This window comes from Rhopalosiphum maidis, chromosome 3, assembly GCF_003676215.2.
Source record: "Rhopalosiphum maidis isolate BTI-1 chromosome 3, ASM367621v3, whole genome shotgun sequence".
Lineage (NCBI taxonomy): Eukaryota > Metazoa > Arthropoda > Insecta > Hemiptera > Aphididae > Rhopalosiphum > Rhopalosiphum maidis.
The window spans coordinates 18506963-18529498 of record NC_040879.1 but is presented as its reverse complement, the minus strand read 5'-3'; the positions used below and the strand labels follow the sequence as shown (position 1 = coordinate 18529498).

The following is a 22536-nucleotide window of genomic DNA, read 5'->3' as shown; positions in this document are numbered from 1 at the left end:
ACAAACTAATTATTTAAATTAATTTATAAATAAATAATAATATTGTTAAATAGGTACACGACATTTTTCATTGTTCAATGGCCTTATTGATAAAAGCAGCTGTTGTATTAACGGAGGAACAAGTTCTGGATATTTTACCAATTGCATGGGAATTTTTACTAGACCCTAACCAAGAATTGGTGGCGTCATCTTCGACTTTGTTTATTATAGCAGCATTTAAAGCTCCTCAAAAATGCATTGAACTAATTAGCAGCAGTTTAACTAATAAAGATCCTATAATTAGAGCCAATGCAATTTTAAAGTAATAAATACATTTTTTGAAATATTTTTTTAGTATATTGATAATTTTGTTTTATTAATATGTCTATAGATTTCATATTTTATGGAAAAACCGATTTCAACCATGGCCTCGAATGGAAGAAGGAGCACATAATTCATTCAGAATACCTCCACCAGGAATTGAATTTACTTTAACTTCACCTAAAATTGGAATAGAATGTTTACCCATCGTTGATCCTCCTTGGATGCCTCAAGTGGAAACCAAAGTAGAAGAAGTGACAATTGGTCAGGATACACATGTAAGCATTAATAATAATATTCGCTAAACCAATAATACAACTATTATAATATATACGTATGATGTTTATAAAATTAATTTATAGCGATCATTAGTAACAGCGACTAAAACACGTAAAAAACAGCAAACAGAACTTATTAAATTGGCTTTAGAAGCTAAGGAAGATCAAAGAAGAAACGAACGAGAAAGTTTTCTCATCACAGCCATTCCTATTAACAGTCAAGCAGCACACGAGTCAAGCATGCACCATGGTTTATCTGATCCAGAATACGAAGAAGGTTAATCGTTGATTATTTATGTTTATTAGTTTAATTTACTTAATACTGTGTATAGGCGTTGAAGTTGATGAACATGAAAACCAATTACGTGTTGTGGCACATCATTTAGTTCAATCTGTAACTGTGTTATTTCCATCTGCTCTTTGTTCTGCAGTTATCGATATCATAACATTATTAAATGATCCTGCCGTTACAGCAGATGGTAATTCAGTTTGTGAAACAGCTTATCAGGTATAAACTATTCAAGTGCAATATGAATAAAATATGTATACAACAAATAAAGTTTATAAAATGTTAAAATCGTATACAATTGCATAGGTCATATGGGACTGTCTGGTTGAAGACTGTAATCTATTTTTACGTTTCGTGTTGGAAAGACTAACCAGGGACAATCAAGAAAAAATGTTTAAGTTGTTACGTCATTTAATACGATTTGTACCAAAACTACCCCATCAAGCTGCGTTTATTTTGTATAATTATATAATTGGGTATGTTATGTTTTATGTGAGATCACCACATGAAGAAGGTCAAATTATGATTGGTTCGGCTTTATCTATTTTATGGATGGTAAGAAAATATAATTGACTTAATTTATTATTCTTAATTTGTGTAATAAAATTTGAATATCTTAGGTTGTCCATAGTGTGCATGGTATAATGTTCAAAGACTTGAAACAAATACTACGAAAAGAACAATGTGATGGTTCAATATTACTTACAGCTAATGTTCCTTCTACAAAGAAAGTTGTAGTGCACGGTCCTCAAGGTAAATACAACGTAATTTAAATTAGTGTGCACTCGATCACTATAGTACACTCATAGATAATAGAGCAATGAATTAAATATAAACTGACTAGTTATCGTGGTATAGTGACTATAGTTGTGAGATTGACAATTTATCCCAGCTGGTTCTTATTCCAATAATATACTTATTCCCTTGTTTTGAGTATAAGTCTAATATGCTAAAAAGATTTAAAAAATAAAATTAAAAAATATACAAATTTTATAGAACAAATGTCTGGAGGTATTCCATCACAATTTCCTGTGCAAGAAGATACACAGTTTTTCCAAATTTTAAAAGAATCCTTAGATTTCTTCGGTATACCCGAAGAACGACACAGAGAGTTTTTCCTTGTTAATATTAAAACACGTGAGTACAATTTAAATATCTAAAAAATTTAGAACTTATAATTTTAATTGTATTTTAACATGATTATTGTTTTAAAAATAAAATGATATGTTATAGTAATGTAAAATTAATATTTATATTTTTAGGTCAAATTCATAATCCTACTTCTTATGTAAGGGATTATTATTTTTTCAAGAGATCACAATATCCTCAACTAGAATTAATCCAAATGGATCTTACTGAAGCCTTCAATCAGTTACAAAGTCAGGAGCTTATACACAAATTTATTGAAATAGGAAAAGTACTTCTCACTTGGGCGATTTTAAAAAATGTTGATATGGTGAGTTATATATTTTACTATTTAGTTAAAATAACCAATAATAACCAACTCATAATACCATAACAATATTGAACGTTATAAATTCTGATTTTTCATTAAAATTTGTTTGACATTGTTTCTAGTTGAATATGTTTATAGGAAAATATAAAATAAAAATTATATTATTGTAAAACCAATGATTTTTTTCAGGTTAATATAGAAACATCCATTTATCATTAATATGTTACTAATAATATCCTTAAAATTTTTAAACTGTAATTTTTATTGATTATCTAAAAAATAGTATAGCGTTAATCGAAAAGCTCAATGTGTTTATTCAAATATATATTATATTAAATTAAAAACACCGATTATTATTTTATTTAAATTAAAAAATATTTTTTTTTTACCAAGTTATTATATGTATTTTCATATAGGTACTATAAGGTAATTAGAGAAAAAAATCACGAATTGTAGTGTTAAATTTATTAATTAATACATTATACATTATTATAAAGCATGCAATAGTTTATACAATTGAATAATTTAGTTTATTTTGAATTTTATTTTTTAAGGTCGTACAAAGAGTGGTATTTTTACACGAGGAATTAATTAAACTTCCTTCATTTCCTAGAAAAGCATTAGACGCAGATCTCGATTTATACCAAGGTGGTAATATGGGAAAGGTAAATATCATTACTACCATGGATATTATCTATTAATACTATGAGTCTAATGTGTACTATTTTATAGTACTTAAACACTAATATGTTATTAATTACGATAATTATTTATGATATTTTCGAGTTATTTAAGTTGATAATTCGATATACATACCTATATTATATTATAAAAATAATTAAATACTAATAATATAATTTTATTATAAAAAATAATAAATAAATTAGGTATTTTTGGAAAAAATTTAATCAACTTACCCCTATTAAAAGTAAAAGAAATTACTATATCAAATAGCTATATGAAAAACATATAAGATATACTTAGTGATATAGGTTGTTAGACAGTTCTCGCTCAAAATCGTTTTTGGTATACGACGATATTTCATTGAATTCAAATTTAACACACATATAATCGATATCTATTTTACAACCAAATAGGTACTTACTTGCTTAGGTACTTTTTTATATTAAATTGTTGATGATATTTATTCTATAATAAACATTTTGAATTAACATTTAGTTTTAAATTATATATTATGTTATTGAGGGGTAGTGAATGGGCCATTGTTTAATTTGCTTTGGGTTTGAAATATGCTTGTCACACGAATGATAATAATTTTCTTTAAAGACGTTCGATCAATATTGTGTTTCATCCGTTTTTACAGGAATTATTAGGATTGGATTTATTACACAAGTTTATTTGGGTTCGATTACTGGCCCGGATGTTTGAAGCAATGGCTGGAAACTTTGCTTATTCGGGTGATATTCACTTGTTTTTGAACGTATTGAACGGAGCGGTTACATTGCACAGCGAAGATTCATGCGTATTACGTTATGTAATGGCTACGTATATAAACGCCGCACGCAACTTCAAAAATATATTTTCAAGCAACGGGTAAATATTCAAAATGCATATTTAGTTTATTAGTATTTAATTATAATTTATACTCACAGGTATCTATTGATTATTCCCACACTACTCCAACTATACGCAAGTCACCATACAAACAAAATTGTTACTCGATCAATTGAATACACTATTAAGCAGTTTTACTTGATGAATCGTAAACCATTCATATTACAAATGTTTGGCAGTGCATCTAGTATACTAGACTTGGACGATGCAACAAATGTTGAGGATTCAAGTCGCGTATGTGATTTATAGTTCATATTATAATTAAAATTTGACAGTATGATTTTGTATTACGCATAGTTTATATTTTAATGTTATGTACAAAAACTGTATAAAAAAAAATCTTTTATTTTTAGAATTTAATTATATGTATAGCCAGTCATTTGGTTTTTGGATGTATCCATGTTTTGGGTATACACTTGATTCTTCGGAAACATATTGTAGAGGTGTTTACCCAATATATGGCTATATCTAAAAAATCATATATAACAACGATTTTATTTAAATAGTACCTACCTTAGAGATTATAATATGATAAGTATTCAGTACCTATTAAATATTTAACTCATTTTTCCTTATGTTTTTCTGATAAAATTTAATTATTTAGGTTGAAGCTAATTACTTTTTCAAATTGATATTGAGCTTGGAAACTGCATCTCCCGATCCTATTCATATTAGTGAATTAATAAAAGAAGAAAAGCCGTTACAAGCGGTTGACTTTTGTTATCAAGACGAAGACGATACTATCACAATACAGGATTGTATATCTCTATGTGTAATGGTTATAGCATTTTCACCTGAAACGCTACGCTCATATCAAATGCTCGTGAGTATTTTTGAACATGGATAATAGTTCTTAATTCAAAACGAATCATTATAAATAGTGTACAAAGGTGTTACAAGATTTTTCTAGTAAAATTGCTCAAAAGATACAATTTTTTACTTAAAACTCATGTCTTTATTATAATGATGTATTTTCTTTTAAATTTTACATAACCTCTTTGAGTAATGTTTTTAATATTGTATATACAATTTTTATTTTCGTAGCTTATTTTGGAAGCCATTTTACCATGTTATTTGAAACACATTCAGCAACCAATGTACCGGGATATCGAAAGAGACGTAATCAATCAATTAATAATTTCTATAAAAACATTAATTAATAACAGTGAAGCACTATCAAAGTATGAATTTTAGGTTTATATACAACAATAACTTTTGTTTATCAAAACTATTTCAAATTTGTATACTAGACATTATAACGGTCCACAAAAAACTAGCCAGGAACCAAAAGATTCTAGCCAAAGAAATTGTAGTAAAGGACTATGTTCTCCAACTGGTGGTGAAACAAAAGATCTGGAATCGAATTCAAAAATGTTTAGTGAGCGTAAAATTCATAAATCTCCATTCGACAGAGATTTTTTGGAATTTGAGATGCAAGTTGAGGAAAAATATGCGGTAAGATTATTATATTATTTATGTCTATTTCATTTATATTATTACAAACTTACTTTTTTTTTAGGCTTTAAGAAACGAATTTCGACGAACTAGAGATGTCCTGTTATCAGTTGTTACAGATTTTGTGGTTATATGCCATGCCAGACTTACTGAATTAAGTCGAAAATATCCTCAAGAAGGGAAACCTTTTGAAATTTTAGACACACGAATGCAAATCGTTAGTTTTTATACTTAAACTGTAATTTGTCTTGTTTACTTATTATCAAATACTTTTATAGAGATTAGGTGAAGTGGCTCATAGCTTATTGAAAGTATCGCCTTATGACCCAGAAACGATGTCGTGTAAAGGACTACTTAAGTACATGACAAATATTTTACCAATAGTTGATTGGGCAGCCGAAGCTTTACGTCCAACTCTCTTAGGAATTCTTAGGAGACTTGATAAAACATTTAATAAAATTTACAAAAAGCCATCTATCAGAGTAAGTAGAGAAAAAATTATAGTTTATTATATATTATGTATCGATGTAGACAATATAGTTCAAAATGTCGATTTAAAAAAAAATATTATATAAAATAGAATTTTAATTAAATTGTATTAGAACGACGTTTCTTATGATTTAGAGATACACTGATTGGTATGCTGCAGGGGAATTAATAAAAGGTGTTTATGAAATACTGTCGGAACATCCATTTATCGTACATATTCCACATTTCAAAGCTCTTATTTCCACTTGCCAAGTAAGTAATACTACTATTTTTTAGTTGGGTAATTTTTTTAATGAAAGATATTTTACATTTAATTATTAATATAACTTTTATTTGTTTTATGTAGGGTATTATAGTTGGCGATTCAGGGACTACGGCTACTGCGGTAGTTGATAATTTCCAACAATCTATTATACCAGTGGAAACACCTCCTCCGCATTTTTGTGCCATTGTCATACGTCTATTGGCATTACATATTTTGGCAATAGGGGTAAATTAGTAGAAATATTTAGGAAACTATAAAGTACTAATCTGGCATAGTTTTTTTAAGTCATTTTTCTTCTTTTCTATTCCTGCATAAATTTATAGGTTATAGATAAATGATTTTAATCACGAAATATAAAATTGAATTCTGTATATGTATCTTAATCAGAAATAAAATGTAAATTCTTGTTAGGGGACAAAATAATTTTGATCGTAATCAGATTTATCTAAATTGTTATATGACACGAAATAGCATAATTTTATAAGTGCTATAAAAAAAAAACTAATATAATGTGAAAGTTTATGACGTCCATTTTAATTAATAAATGTTTAAAAAAATAACTAAAAATATTAAAATTTAAAAAATTAAAATAGATAACTTTGCTTATCATTTAAAAACATTTCAATGGACTATACTGCCCTGCTACTGCAAAAAGCAGTAACTACAAAAATCAAATTTTCGGGAAATTGAACTTTTGTGTTTTTGTAATTTTTTTAATTAATTGAAAACTTAAAGTACACTTTTTGACTGAAATAGATGGAAATTTATGCTAGAAATTCAAAAATGCTATTATTTTTGTGATTAATAAATTATTTTTGACAATTTTCGCATAATATTACAGCTACTGTGTTTCTCTTTGCTCATATTATATTATATATCGGTACAATGTATAAAACGCAGTATTATCAATATAATAAAACACTGCTAGTAGAAAATGCAGTAAGCCAGTAACTACGAAAATAATCAATTTACACAAATAAAAAGATCCTTCTGAATCATATTAGTTTTAATACTTTACTTTCGTAGTATTATGCCAAGTCATCATTAGATAGAAAAATCAAATTACGACAGTTGCGCGAGAAATAATGATAATAAAGTTGTTAGAAGAAAACGCAGTAAAAACATTTAATATTTTAATCCTAACGGTAAACGCAGTAACTACAATGCACATACTACTTTTAATTGTAGGAATTGTTAATTACTGTGTTTTACTCTAGGAAAAATACGTTTTTTGTAAATATATTTTAGGTACGACTTTTTTTAGTTGCATTTTAAGCCACTAGATGTCAATTTTCGTGTATTTAACCTTTAAAAAATTATACGCAGAATAATCTCATTAACAATATGACATCAAAACCTCATTTTTGATATTTTTGTAGTTACTGCTTTTTGCAGTAGCAGGGCAGTATAGTATATATGTATTTATATAAAAAGTTAATCAAATCATCTTAAAAATAAATATTTACTATAACAGTTAAAACTTTAAAGATCACAAGCATAAACATATTATTATTAACTTATTCATTAAGCCAAAAATATAAATAACTAAATAATTATGATAATAATATATTGTACCAATATTAAAATATTATTATTGTTAAAGGTTGTAAAAAATATTACACATTTTATTTTATTATGTTACTAGGATAATTATACGCTGGAACAATCAGTTGGAGGAATGATAAACATAATGTCATCGCAAGTTAAAACCGAAAGCTTTCTAATGAATCTATTTTTACCACTCTGTTTCAGAGTAGGTATAGGAAAGAAAGGTAAATTATATCATTCAAAAAATATATTTTTAAATACATTATAGTTCTTGACCCGCGTTTGATTATTATTCTTAAGTCTAATTTTTTTTTAATGTATTATACATTTTGGCAGTATATTTGTCTCTTTAAACTATAATGTAACCACTAAAATCATTTATTTAAATATTTAATTTTTGGTTTTTTATATTACAATGATAGGTAAAACCTGTTAAAAAATATATAATATAAAAAATATACTTAATCAGTTATAATACAAATTATTTATAAGTTATCCATATTATACTGGTTTGGTGTCCTATTTATGATGCTACTAAAATGTATGTTTTTCTTCGTTGTATAAAATGAAAGTTTTTGTAATATTATTATTTTTATAATTATTAGTGTTTAAGTCCTGAAAATTTTTTACAATTATCTAGTTACTAAAAAATATTCATCGTAACCGTTTCTAAGAAAAAAATATTACAATGTCACTAAAAAATGTCAAAAAACTAGAACAAAAATACTGTTAACTATTTTTAAATAATACAAAACAAGGATTTTAAAATAATATTATGATTGATACATTTTATGTTGTATAGTTTTAGTTGTAAATAACGAATATAACGAATACATCTTAAATGTATCATTTATCTAGGTACCTATAAATGTTGAATTTTTTTTTCTTTAAATTTAGCATGCGTTAATTTAATATATTTGTAAAACTTTTTTTTAAGATATGCATTGTATGAGACCATGTGATATCAAATTTATGCTCTCGGTCGTCTTAAATTCAATGAGCCCACCCGTAAAAACAACGTGTCTGACATTTGTGCAGCTTACAAACGTAAAACAAACGTCTGATTTGCGGACAAATTCGTATACATTCAACAGAGATTCAAAACCAGCTCCAACAGTTTCTAAATCATTTTTCAAAGTTTTATTTTTAGGTAATAATCATAATAACAACATGGCTAATTGAAGTATAACTATATTAATTGATTTTTACTTGTATTTTGTAGCTCTGAAAATAATGCTTGTGTGTTTCGAATGCGAGTTGGCTTTGCAATATCAACGTATAGCGCATACTGTGAAAGAACTTATGAACGTGCAAGACGCCAGAGCATCCATTTGGTCTTTTATTGAGTTTATCATTGTTAACCGATCACCTCTCTTTATTCTTCTTCAGCCTTTCATTTTACAAAGAGTAAGTTATATTCATGTTAATTTTAGCAAAACTCGCCGTTTAACTAACTCAATTTTTAGTTGGGATTAATAAACGCGACCGAACAAGAAACAACATCACACAATTTGCTTAAAGAAAAACTTACAGAGTATACTGCCATTACACCGTTATGTAGAAGTTCTCTTCTTGTCGAATTAATGAATGAAATGACTGAGCTCAAACAAGAACTAGATGATCGATTAGGTACGATTGTCATTTTCAATTTATATCTTAATTACTGTGCTTGATTTTGGTGTTTTCGAATACAAAAAAGTAAATCTTAATAAAATGTTAAAAATAATTTTATGATAATTTTATCACCATAACGTTTGTTAAATTATAATTCTATTAAATATTTAACTTATTTGTTTTATTTGTATATTTAGATGAGCAACGAACAAGATCTAATAATGGTTTGCGAAATTCGTGTGAAACTCAACACCGACCATCTATTATAAATTTGCTGCCCGGAAACTCAAACCCCTCGTACAGCGTATGTACCATAAATACACACAGAGAATCAATATCTAGTGTACGCAGTAACTTGAGTAGCCAAGAAAGTTCCATCAAGAATTTGGGAAATATGCAAAGAGGTAATCTTTTAAGAACATAATCATAATATTCTATACTCTTAGTGTGATTTAAATAAATATGTTCAGCTGCGACCAAAAGTTTTTCATAGACCAGTGCACTTACAACTTTCGAGCTTCTCACTACAAAATTAATCTTAAATGCTTGATCCTGCAAACCCAATCAAATGCTGATTTCTCGATATTAAAATTAAAAATTGAGTTAATGCACCACAGTCCTCACTATGTCTTAAATTTAATAGCACAAAAGTACCTTAATAATAAAAATATAATTTTATGATAAGTTTTATATTTCTAGCGTTTAATACAATATTTCCCATTTCATTATAATTAATTGTTGTTATAGTGTTATTAATTAGTAAATCGCGAGTATAAATCATCATCATTAATCAACACTAAAATATATCTATTTGTACACATCAAACACACATGTGCAAAATATTGTAGATTATATCTATTAAAATAGATAGTAGTATTATTTATGGTAAATTGTATACAATTCGCTATATTACCTCTATTATCTGGGCTTATTTTAAGTTTTAAATTGCTTATTTGTACAATAACTAAAGCGAAATAACTGTTTATATTCATAAATTGTATTTTCGATTTAAATATAGATTCTAAAAATACAGATGGAGACCAAACCGATATCAAACACAACGAACCCCGTTTACAACGTTCAAGAGCACAGAGTCGAAAAATTTTTAGATTTCGTCAAAGCCGTCGTATGGAGGTAACCAAAACATTTTACCATTTTATGTTTTTTAATACTTCATACCAGTACATATTCTATTTACTTATCAGCAATCTTAATTTGCCGACTTTTAAATCACATGTCAAAGTGGACTTTTACTTTACGATAGCGTTTTTATAATTAATATTTTGTATACATTTTGCATAGGTATTTTCATTGTTCCCAAATAATCCGTATCCTATCTCGATAAATACATTTAAAAATATTTTACTGCGTGTAACACCAGTATAATCAAAAATTACTGAATGATATAACACTATTCATTTTGAATACACTTGTATACCCATGTTAAACTAGTTGTAGGAATGTGAAAGGAAATCCTTTAAAATACATTCATTTTCATATAATAAAAATAAAACTTAAATCAAAATAATTATCAACTTATATAGCAACACGAATAATACCAGATACCAGATACCAGATGTACTTAATTACACAAATGTAACCGTAATATGACTGTGGAATATTTGAAGCTCGTCCAAAGAGAAGATATCATTTTTTTTTTAATAGTATAGTTGATATGAAAAGTGTCCCAAAAATTCATCATTTTTTTTTAAATTCCTTGATTTTTTCACAGCAATATCAATTTTAAGTTTCTTCAATGCTAATTTTACAATAGGTATTATGTTATTATAGAAAATATTATACGTAGTAATAAAGAGTACTTTAGGCTCAATGGGACTTGCCGATCGTCATCCTCACCAAACACGCAACTTCCATACTATGACGAGTATATGAATATATAATACTGCAGTATACAGATTATGATATTGTTATCGTAAAATCGTTTTAAGACACTTTATTTTTGGTCGAATTTTCTCGAGCGTATTTTTCTTTGCCGCGACTCAATTACCCAACAAACCCACAGGTGATCCAGCAGGGCGTCAAGTCGCAGCAACAGCAGACTTACGACGACATGGACAAGGTGCAGATGATGCCCAGCAACTGTATATGTGAGTGCCTGAGCACGAGAACGGTGCCCATGGACGAAGGCCGGACTTCGATATCCAAACCCGATATGATATGGGAGGAGGATAGCCACAGCGCGCCGTCGCGGACGTCCAGCACGTCGGGTTATCGCGAGAACTGCAGCCTGCTGATGATGCCGATGGGCAGCTCCGACGAGCGGTCGTCATCTCCGGTCCACTTGCACCACCATCACAACTGTCTAACCGCCAGCTGCTCTACTATAATGCCGGCTGATAGCCCTGGCTCAGTGGCGACCGCTGCGGGATGCAGCGACCGAGAGATGAGTGGCAACGACGACGTCGGCAGTCAGCAGACGATCGTCACCTACGAGCACGAGGACACGCTACTCTGAGTCGCCGGCGACGAACACTTTTTATAACTGCGGTGACAACCACGATGGTGATTTTATTATATTCCAAATGTGCCTATTTGTATAATATATAACATAGTCGTAGACTTATACTGATTATCATATATAATGAAATACTTGCCAAAACTAAATATTCGTGAGGCCTGCAATCGATATGGTTGTTAACTGAGGAAGCGATTACCATACGCAACTACACTATAATAATTCACCTTGACTACTTAGAATATTCAATTAAAAAAACGTAGCTGATTTCATTATCCTTTTCTATATTATCTATGTATATACATATTAAGTATAAGTCTATGATTTTAATACGCCCATGCATTGGTGGTTAAGTTTAAAATAATATTATAACATTTTATATAGTACGTAAAATGAACAAGTTGTTACGGAAGTCACGTTTAACTTTTTAACTTTTTCATCTAAAATTTAGAAAGTGAAGTGTTTCGCAGCCCGCAGGATACTCTTTAGCCGGTACTGCGTAGGTACCAGCGTATGACGATAAGCAATTATATTTATTTTGTACTGTTACGTATTACACTATATTATTATACATCGTATCAAAGTCACAAAGGCCAAAGAATATCTTTGGGGGCATAGTGTTAGGACAGAATATTGTCTAATTTATATATTACGGTACAATATTAGTGGTGTTTTTTCATATTTTTGTAAAGGATAAAATTGTAACCTTAAAAAAAATATCGTTTTTTATCCTAATTGTAATTTTCTTATATTTATATGTACGCATTATAGGGAGTGAGTTCCTCCTGTTTGTTAAAAATGTATCATAAACAATATAAATTTTAATAATTTTTAACGATCATCAGTAATAAATGGTTATCTATTACTATATGAAAGTAAATGTTATAAAACAATAGGTAGTTTATATAAAACTAATGTATAATATATTAATATAAGTTATAATATAAAAGATTTAAATTTGACTAGGTAAATACTAGGCCTATACATCTATATTATTTGATAAATTTAAAAAATAAACTAATAAATATGAAAAATAATCATAATATCAATTAAATTCCTTTTGGAAGTTGGACCGATCTCATAAAAAATTGATCTACCAGTATAATTTCCCCCAGCCAAAAAAAAAAAAAATAATAAAAAAATGTTATAACATAGATATAGTCATTCGTTAACTAGTTTAAGTATAGTTAGGTAAACGGATAATTTTGATGTTGTACAAAATCGTTTTTATAGGGCTTGAAACTGATATTGAACAGCTTCATAAAAACTGAACTCGTCAAAAACCGGCAATATTGATATAATATTGTTACAAAAGATCGTGTCAAGCCCCGGTCTTGTACACGATTCGAGATTATTACGATATTGTTTTATGAAACGTCGTTATACTACTCCGATCTAAACTAACGTAGTTTGCGAGTGTGTAGAGTCGTTACAATTGTTTTTTTTATTTTTAAATTAAACCTGTGATTCATAATAAATTATTTGATAAAGTCGTCACGTATTTTATAGTGTTGAATTCCGGCCATAACGATATTGATTCCGATTGAAATAAGTTATATATATATTATATATTTATATTGCGCTCAGATTGTCGTACTTATTTTTTTATACCATTTGCGTTCGCCTATGATATCGGCTGGTCGTCGCACAGCTTTTTGAACTGTGACGGAGTTTGTTATTTCCAATTTACTTACGGCTGTCGACCGCTGAACATTTGGTTCAACGCTCTTTATTATCATGTGATGAAAAAAACTTATGGGTTTCTATTTGTTATTAAAAAAAAAATATCTATATTAACTGCACGTGTGCACCGTGCGCATGCTCGAGGGTTATGAAAACATTTGTGCGAATACATTACATTTATTATCTATTATTCTAATTATTCGATTAATTACGTATAGGCATACCTGCACACGTACACCGTCACGTTGTGAAAAAGGAACATTTTCAAAGGACAATGCGAATAAACATTGTCTTTTAATATTTATAAAGTACATGGTTAATCGTCACTAATCAATTAAATAAAATAGCACTAATATATTATAGATAAGTTAGGTTTAATACTCGAATACGAACATTTTTAGTGCCTATTACTATGTTGTATATGCATGCCTGTGTGTATGTATATATGTATGTATGTATGTATGTATGTATGTATGTACTGCGTATATATTTACGTATATGTGTATGTATATATGTGCCGATGGAGCTTGCATATATATAACGCTCAAATGCGTTGACTCAGGATAAATTACCTGTGTGACCGATTCGGTTCTCACGATGGTCTACGTGACCAAAAAGGCTGGGTCAGCACATACTGAAGACCTCGGACGGACCGTTGCAACGCGCCCCGTCTGTTGGTAATTAGTCGAGTCTGGTCTAAAGAGAGAGTGACACCTGCGTTACTCAGCAGAGCATCTTATAATTTTTATAGCAGAACCTCGTATAGTTTTAATCAGATCCTCTCGTAATATTAGTATTTAATATTCATTTCTTTAGTGTGTAATTCATTTAAATATTCATTTCTTTAGTGTTTAATTCATATCAATATTGATGTATTCAGTGTTAAGTTCGTAAATCAGTAATTATAATATAATATATATACCTATAACCAACACCTGTGTTACTTCATTTGACACTAACAACCAAGATAAACCTCACACGACGGTACTCCACACTTCAACTAATAATTTATTACTTTATTATCTTAATACGTAGCAAAGAGTAGTCAATTTTAAAATAGGTAGCCGTCCAGGCCTTTATTATGACCAAAATTATTCATACCTACCTAATAATAAATTTAATTTAGTTATTTCTTATTATACTCAGTTCTGTGATAAGAATCAAGTAATGAGCTTTGGGTTATCATTAGCATAATTTGGATACAGGTTTTTACATAGCTATTAGGGGTCTATAACTACGTATACATTATGTATAAGGAAACTCATTGGCAATATGTTTCGATTTTAGTAGATATTGTATAATATTAAGTTTGGTAAGCGAAACTATAATATTTTCCAATTTATAAATTGTATAATATAATGTTACTTCTATGAAATAATATAATGAATAGCGTTAATTCTATTTTAAAATTGTAAATGTTTTTTTTTAGTGCCAAACAATAAAAAATAAAAAAAAAAATTTGATTGGTATGTAACAAATTTATGAATTATATTATTAATTAACTACCACGCATAATACATAATATTATAAGACTAAGTATATTGTAATATTGCATAATAATATGTAATGTTTATAAAAAAAAATCAAAGGGGTTATGATTGATGAGTCTGTGCTCATATTAATCGCCCTTTTATAATAACACGGAAAACTCCACATAATCTGAAACTCCGTTTTGTACATATACATGTCCATAAAACATGTATAGGTACAGTCGTAAACACAATGTTCTAATACCTGAATTAAAATTATTATGATTAGGAAACTATATATTCTATTATATTTAACGCACTCGTAATATTAGTTATTACCTGTTTATTATGTGTTATTTCTTAGCTGTGAATGATAATGTATTCAATTAATAAATTAGAGCTAACACAATTTGGTTGTACTAACTATTTAGTTGAATTATATTATGTAATCGTAACTAATTATTAAATAAACTATACAACATATTCTAGTATATTTGAATTTTTATCGGGATCAAATTAATATTTATTATTATTATTATTATTATTATTATTATATATCTATATATCTAGTGACAAAATATAATGTACACTTTTTACAAAATAAATGTACTTATTGTAAAAAAAAAATGGTGAAACATATTGTGTATTTCAATATCCTTATATTATGTATTTTATTTATTTTATGTACAACAAAAATTTACTCTATAGATTAAAATATTCGATAGTCATCAGTTACTATCAGCTGGATTAGCTGATATTATTATAGTGATTATAGGATACGTGTGCATAAAACCACCAAAATGGACTCGGTGAAAACTAGTAGCAATAAAAACCCAATTTTTTAGACAAATTTTCATTTTTAGTTGAGTATTTTGTTTTTGCAATTATATATTTTTAAAATCGTCGGAATAGCATTCACATTTTTCGTATCTAACCATATTATGCTTATTATTTTTATTATATAAAAGTCTAATGGTTATATCATTAAAATATCCTTATTAAATTTGATTAAATTGAAAGCTAAGCTAGCGTATAGTTAAGTATAGCAAGAAATTTATCATAGTCCTTAAAACAGACCATCCTAATGATGGTATCATTACAACATTACTGTCAGATAATTTTAAACACCTTAAGTTAACTCAATTTAAAGCTGCTAAAAAATTGTTTGTCAAAATATAAAAATAACATTGTATAAGTATAAATTTAAAATAAAATACAAATATTTTATAAACATACAAAAAAACGTTTTTCAAAATCTAATTCTATGATTTGAGGATAATGAATTGGGACCATTTATTTTATATTTTATAATAGGTATTTTATTATGTCCATCTTGTCCAAATCATAGACATAAAAAAAAATGAATTCTAATTTCAAATTACCAGGACTTTAAATAATATACAATTGATAAAAAACCTAACATTAGTTAGTTAAACAAATGAAAACAAAGTTTTAATTTAATTTGAATTTTTAATTGTCTCATTTTACTTATAAAATTATGGTAAATTTATGATATGCAACAATTAGTTAATACTTGATTCCAATAGACGCATTTTTTATTTTCATAAATATTTTTAAACAAATTTTATAAATTTAATATTTAAACGAATAATTTACAATTGATATTAAATCCCAAATTAATAGTAATACAAAATTTATTGTTACGAAGATAAGTTATCAATCAAGTTTCTAAAACGCAATATTTCAGTCGCATCGGTGTTACAACAACCTCCAATTATTTTCAGTCCTTTTTTACTCCATAAGTTCAGGTCGTCGATGGAAATTTGATACTTTTGAGTATTATCCCAACTATGCGAATATAATAAATTTATCGCAATATGTCAAACGAATAAATAAAATACAAGAAGAGAGTAAAGTAATAATTATACGCACCATTTTTTAACAGCATCCCACACGCCGCCTCCATTTGGATAGGTAATGAAATCGACGTTATCAGTTTTTACGGACGTCAAAAGTGGTGTGATGAGTGTTGGGTCCAGGCAGTTCATGCCAATAGCAATCAACTGTTTTCGAGAATCATTCGACCAGAACTTTTCGACGGCGCTTGCAAATGTTTCTCCGTGACTTAAGTGTTCGGTATCCTACGAAAAAATAATACAACTCAGGTAATGTCTATGCAAAAACAATATTCATTAATAAAACAAGTAAACCTTTTAAAGTAACACTCATTTCTGAATCAAGTCACCACTCGTTACAATGCTTATATAGTTCTGATATCGTACAAGTCATTCTCGCGCAGATGTGATGTTAATATCTAAAAGAAAACACAACTAATTGCATACCTTACAGGAGAACGACAAGCACGCTTTTTGATTGGGAAACTCGGACAATATGTTTAGTAAAATTTCGGCCTCGTTGACCGAAGGAATCGTTTCGAAAAGTACGGCATCGACACCAGCCTCCACCAGTGCTTGGATCCGAGGTTTGTGCCAATCGTACAGTTCTTTTAAATCGATCTTGTCGATATAACTGCCGGTGTACTCAGAACCATCGCACAGTGAAGCACCGTACGGGCCGACTGATCCCATTATTCGCACTGTCCGTCCTGTAAGAAATTAATTAATCTTACGGTGCAATTTAAACGCGATCACATCAACATGAAAATATAGATTTTTTCGTCACGTCATTCACCAATAGTTACAAAAATAATGATATTCACCAGAACTTTCTTCCATTATTGCTCGTCGACAAATCGCGACAGATTTTTTAATTAACTCAAAGCTCTGATCAAAGTTTAAGTTCAAGTATTTCCGAAAGCCTTCGATACTCGCCTGGTATGTGTTAGTAGTTAGAAATTCCGCTCCGGCTGTATACGTTCATTGTGCAATCACAGAAATCGATTTCGGAATAACAAAAAAAAAAAACACCAATTTGCAGTTTATATCGTATGGATTTTTTTTTTTTTTTATAATCACAAACCTTACCTTTTATATAATCTTTGTGACCATTAACCACAGCTTCTTCGTTGGTTAACAGTAAATTCGATCCCCAAAGTGGATGTTTCATGACATTGTCGTAGTCTGCATACGGCAAAATCCCACTGATAAAACTACCGTCCAAGAGGTACATTTTCGTATTGCGCACCGTAGAATCGTGTAGATATGTCAACGAAGCACGAAAAACTGCGTGAAAAAAAAAAGTTATCATTTAAAAAAAGTTAGCGTTAGGTTGGAATCGGCGGATGTAGTGTTATTATATAAAATACAAAACATTGTTACGTATATTAATATTATGTTATATGATAATATGATGATACCATCAAAGGCAGGAATCATAATCGATAAAAAATATATATTTTTTAAATTTTTAAATTAAATTAGTCCGTTAATTTTATTTCGTTTATTAACTTAATAACTTAATTAATAAATTATATATTACAAGTAAGCTTTTTATAGTTAATAAAAAAAAATAAATCATACGTCAAGTTTAAATCATGTATATACATATCCAGTATCGGATTTATGGTTGGTTGATGGAGGGACAAGTGGAAATCATTGCCACGTTTACCGTTAGTATAAAATCGCTCTAAATGTTTGAATAGATGAAAAACATAAATCAAAAATATAATTAAAAACCAAAAAAGTAGCTTTGCTGTATAGCAATGTTTTCCAACCTATGTTTCGTGACTCGTGGCGTTTGTAAACTAATTGGTTGTTAACATATAAAAAAACCCCAGACAAATTTTTTTTAGTGTGGATCACTTACATAACAAACAGTAAATTTGTGGATTACTATTACAAAAAGGTTGGGAGACAGTGCTGTATGGTATATATATAGTAGAAGTTGAGTAGTCATCGTATAGGTTGTTTTAATGAATGTATTAAATTTAAATACAATATAAATCATTGTATCTCCAGGGTGCTCCGCGAGGATTTACCTATTGCGATATCTCCTGAAATAATGGAGATATCATAATTCTGATTTTTTAATAAGATTCGCAGAAACAAGAACTACATATATTTCATGTTTTAATTTATTTTTATGTTTTGGTAAAAAAGTTTAAAAAAATGTATTTTTTTATTTAATTATTTTTAAAAATAATTGAAAATATTGACGTTTTAACATTTTAGTTTCATCAATTTCTTGATTTTTAATATTTTTTCTAGTTTCGAAAAAAACTGCGAATTATTTAATACGATAGTGCCATAGTGGTATTATCATTGTATCAAACATGTGGCTCGCGTGCTCGTACTGCTGGCGAACGGGTTTCAGTGTGGCTCGCAATAAACGTCATATTTTATTTCTTCAACATTGTTAAATGTTTAAATAAAGTCAATAACTATTGTACAAAATATCAATATGTACATTTTTGTTATACCTAGTATTAAATACGATTATATTATAATAATTATAATAAATAGATAAAACAAATGTATTTTGTTTATTTGGAATTTAGTAAAAAAATGTGTTTTGTCCGCCAACGTATAAATACGTAATAGTTAATATTTTATGGCTTGTTGATAATTTGAATATAGTCCACAATTTAAATACCTAATTTAATGTTTCGATATTATTATCTTGTCCCATTTGTTGGCAAGACATAAACATTATATTATAAATTTATTGTTGGTCTACAATATAATGTAATATTTTGATAAAAATGATCACTACATAAATTCTAAAATCACATAATTTTGTACTCGTATCTGTCATATTAATTTTGAGTAGTAAAATGTATGGTACTTAACACTTGTGATATTACGTTGTACGAATACAAATTATACTTTTTAGAAAGAACATAGGAAAATTAAAATAAAATTTAAATGTAAGTACCAAGTAAAAATTGAAAAAAGCTATTTTGTAGTTTATTTTTCTGAAAGGTTTAATATTTCAAAATTTTATTTTCAATAACATCGTAATTTTTATATTGATTTTTTAGTTTAGAGAATAGTTTTGGATTATTTAATACTTTAGTCATAAACCTATAATGTCATGGTCGGTCCATAGAGTATAGGTCGGTCATAGTCCATATTCCATAATATCATTAATATTTTAAAGTTTTGATAAGGTGACAAGGTGTATTCATCATAAAATGCGCCTTGGTATAATTTTATCCTGTGGTATAATCTTGTATCGTTTTCTAATAATATAACATTTGATAAATAATTAATTACCTATTGATCAACAAATTATCGTCTGATAACAATTATTCAATTGATTAAAAATTCCAATTACAAAATAATATTATGTCAATAATTTCGTTTTAATAATTAAATAATTTTTCCTAAAATTTAGTTTGATTGTAAATTCTAAATCATCAATTGATTTTTAAAGTATCGTTAACATTATTTATCAATATTTAATTGTCCAAAATCTTAATACGTATAAAAAGTTAAACAATTATTATTTTTAGTCATATAACAAAGTGTGCTTTGAAGTTTTGAATGTTAACTATTCTCCACATATAAAAGTACTTATTAAATTATTTAATAGTTTTAATATTATTTTATGGATCAAATAAATTTTGCAGTTTTACATCAAAACCCTTAATACTATCACATTGTGTTAGACAATTTTATTGTATTAAATCTATGAGTAATATGTCCATGGGATTATCAGATTGAACACAATTTAAAAAAACAAAATTAAAACATGAAATATTTGTAATACTTGTTCCTGTAAATCTTATTAAAAAAAACAGAATTATGATATCTCCATTATTTCAGGAGATATCACAATGGGTAAATCCTCGCGGGACACCCTGCTTATACAAAAATGATTATGTTTTATATTTAAAAAAAACTTTGATGGTTTTGATTTAAAAAATGTGGGTAGTCTTGGGCCACGCCACTGTCTATTATGACAACTTCGAGGTCAATATCTAGATACATTAAATTTGAAATTTACACAGCATGTCGAGTTTACCGGTTTTTAGCTTATATTAAATATATTTTTATTTAAAAAAAAACAAGTTGAAATTTAATTTTTTAAACTAGAATGAAATTTTTCATTAATTTATTAATATATTTTTTAAGTATTTTTATATCTTTTTGGTCTTTTTGATATTACAAGTGAAATTGAACCAATTAATTTATTATAAATGATTTATACTTGCCTTGTTGTGGTGATAATAATATATGTTTATGTGGATATCATGTATTGGTACACTATAGCGCAGTGACTGTTCACTAAATTACTACGTTCGTGATCGACGGCGACTGGCGATGTAATACCCACCGTTTGCCTTGGACCGGTACGATTATGGCCAAAATATTATGAGCAGTATGTTTTAGGTGCATTATAACATTATGTACGTTGTCTACACGTGCATCGAACGCCGGCGACGGGCATAAGTGCATGACGCAACGTCAACGAGCTATTGGATAACAATATCAAGACGCGTTTAACAGCCGAGTGGAATTTAATAATTTAAATATTACGAATTCTGTAGCATACCATGCGAATAATTGAACAAATAACTGCGGCGAGATAACGCGCGTCTATATCGCATATTATAACGACTTACGACTGACGACGAGTGTATCATTTAATAACAATTATTATAAGTGTGAGCTTATACGTCATCGCTCGCCAATTAAAATGCAATCTTGTTTTTTACATCTGTGTGTGTGTGTATAGGTTCGTCATGTGCCTATTTAATTATTTTTAATATATTTTACATATCTACTACTATTGTATTTAAAGTCGAATACATTGAGCACGTGTGCGTGCACGAACAAATTGTATTGATAATTATTCAATGTATCCGACGTACTATATTGTACGTTAATAACTGTTATAATAATATGTAAATATGTAATAGGTCTATAATACACTTTAAAATTTCAAATGTCAAGTAGGAACACGATGTAGCGAGCACGTGCGTTTTCAGAAATTATCTACAGTACATAAATCCGTTTATTATTACCCCAAATGTAAGGAAACATCGGGTATAAAGGCCTAAGATTAAAGGTTTTCATCTAACTGGTCTTCTCTAATTTAAAACCAGATTACCTGATGTTAAGTTCAAAATGAAAATAATTTATATTACGTAATACTATATTACTATGTAGTACCTACTTATATTTCAATGATGTAAATATTTTGGTCATAACACTAGAAATAGGTTAAAAATGTTCTAAAAAAATGCATTAAAAAGTCAAAAAATGCGCTTTAAATTATAAAATCCGCTAAAATGCAAAAAATACTTAAAAAAACTTTGTGGTTAGAACACAGAGTACTTGAAACACATTTGTAGTTTGAAAAGCATCGTGTAAAATATTCCAAAAAAAAAAAAAAATATGCAAATGCATTGAAATCCGAGTTCTATTAATAACCATACGGGTGAAACGATAATGATTTTTGGTGAATTTAAACGAAAAATCTATCTATAATAATATGATGGCCGCACGCAAAATACCACATTTAAAACAGTTTATGAAAATAATATATTTTATCGTGGTCGAGGAAAATTAATCAATAATATGACTAAATGATAATAATATAGGAACAAACTTTGTAAAAGCAAAAACTAAACTAAATCACAATTTCTGTAAAAAAAGGAAATTGTTACAAACGAATTTTTTTTATATGTAATACATATATATAAAAATAGATACTTAGTTGAAATACATTTTACTTTTTAGCTTATACTATACAAAATTCGAATTAACATTAA

At 28.1% G+C, this 22536-nt stretch overlaps 2 protein-coding genes across 3 annotated transcripts in view; one reads left to right on the top strand and one right to left on the bottom strand.

Annotated features, from left to right (window-relative positions):
• Positions 1-14815, top strand: part of LOC113555598 (protein unc-80 homolog) — a 44595-nt gene extending 29780 nt beyond the window's left edge. For both annotated transcript variants that reach the window (XM_026960047.1, XM_026960046.1), the window contains 25 exons: positions 54-301; positions 371-578; positions 663-855; positions 911-1086; positions 1174-1422; positions 1488-1620; positions 1864-2004; positions 2130-2323; positions 2878-2988; positions 3648-3877; positions 3937-4132; positions 4503-4721; positions 4943-5079; positions 5149-5353; positions 5418-5570; positions 5632-5835; positions 5978-6094; positions 6189-6332; positions 7753-7879; positions 8593-8805; positions 8878-9062; positions 9122-9284; positions 9467-9673; positions 10288-10403; positions 11293-14815. In XM_026960047.1, coding sequence (XP_026815848.1) covers positions 54-301; positions 371-578; positions 663-855; positions 911-1086; positions 1174-1422; positions 1488-1620; positions 1864-2004; positions 2130-2323; positions 2878-2988; positions 3648-3877; positions 3937-4132; positions 4503-4721; positions 4943-5079; positions 5149-5353; positions 5418-5570; positions 5632-5835; positions 5978-6094; positions 6189-6332; positions 7753-7879; positions 8593-8805; positions 8878-9062; positions 9122-9284; positions 9467-9673; positions 10288-10403; positions 11293-11745 — 4722 coding nt within the window. In that variant the 3' untranslated portion in view covers positions 11746-14815. The remainder of the gene's footprint in view (positions 1-53; positions 302-370; positions 579-662; positions 856-910; positions 1087-1173; positions 1423-1487; positions 1621-1863; positions 2005-2129; positions 2324-2877; positions 2989-3647; positions 3878-3936; positions 4133-4502; positions 4722-4942; positions 5080-5148; positions 5354-5417; positions 5571-5631; positions 5836-5977; positions 6095-6188; positions 6333-7752; positions 7880-8592; positions 8806-8877; positions 9063-9121; positions 9285-9466; positions 9674-10287; positions 10404-11292) is intronic.
• Positions 14816-16435: 1620 nt separating this feature from the next.
• Positions 16436-21313, bottom strand: LOC113557190 (homocysteine S-methyltransferase-like). Its single transcript, XM_026962557.1, has 6 exons — positions 20974-21313; positions 17843-18040; positions 17578-17724; positions 17201-17463; positions 16791-16999; positions 16436-16706 (listed from the first exon to the last, which is right to left on the bottom strand). The coding sequence occupies exons 2-6, from the start codon at positions 17985-17987 to the stop codon at positions 16559-16561; spliced, it is 912 nt and encodes a 303-aa protein (XP_026818358.1). The 5' UTR covers positions 17988-18040; positions 20974-21313; the 3' UTR covers positions 16436-16558.
• Positions 21314-22536: the final 1223 nt, after the last annotated feature.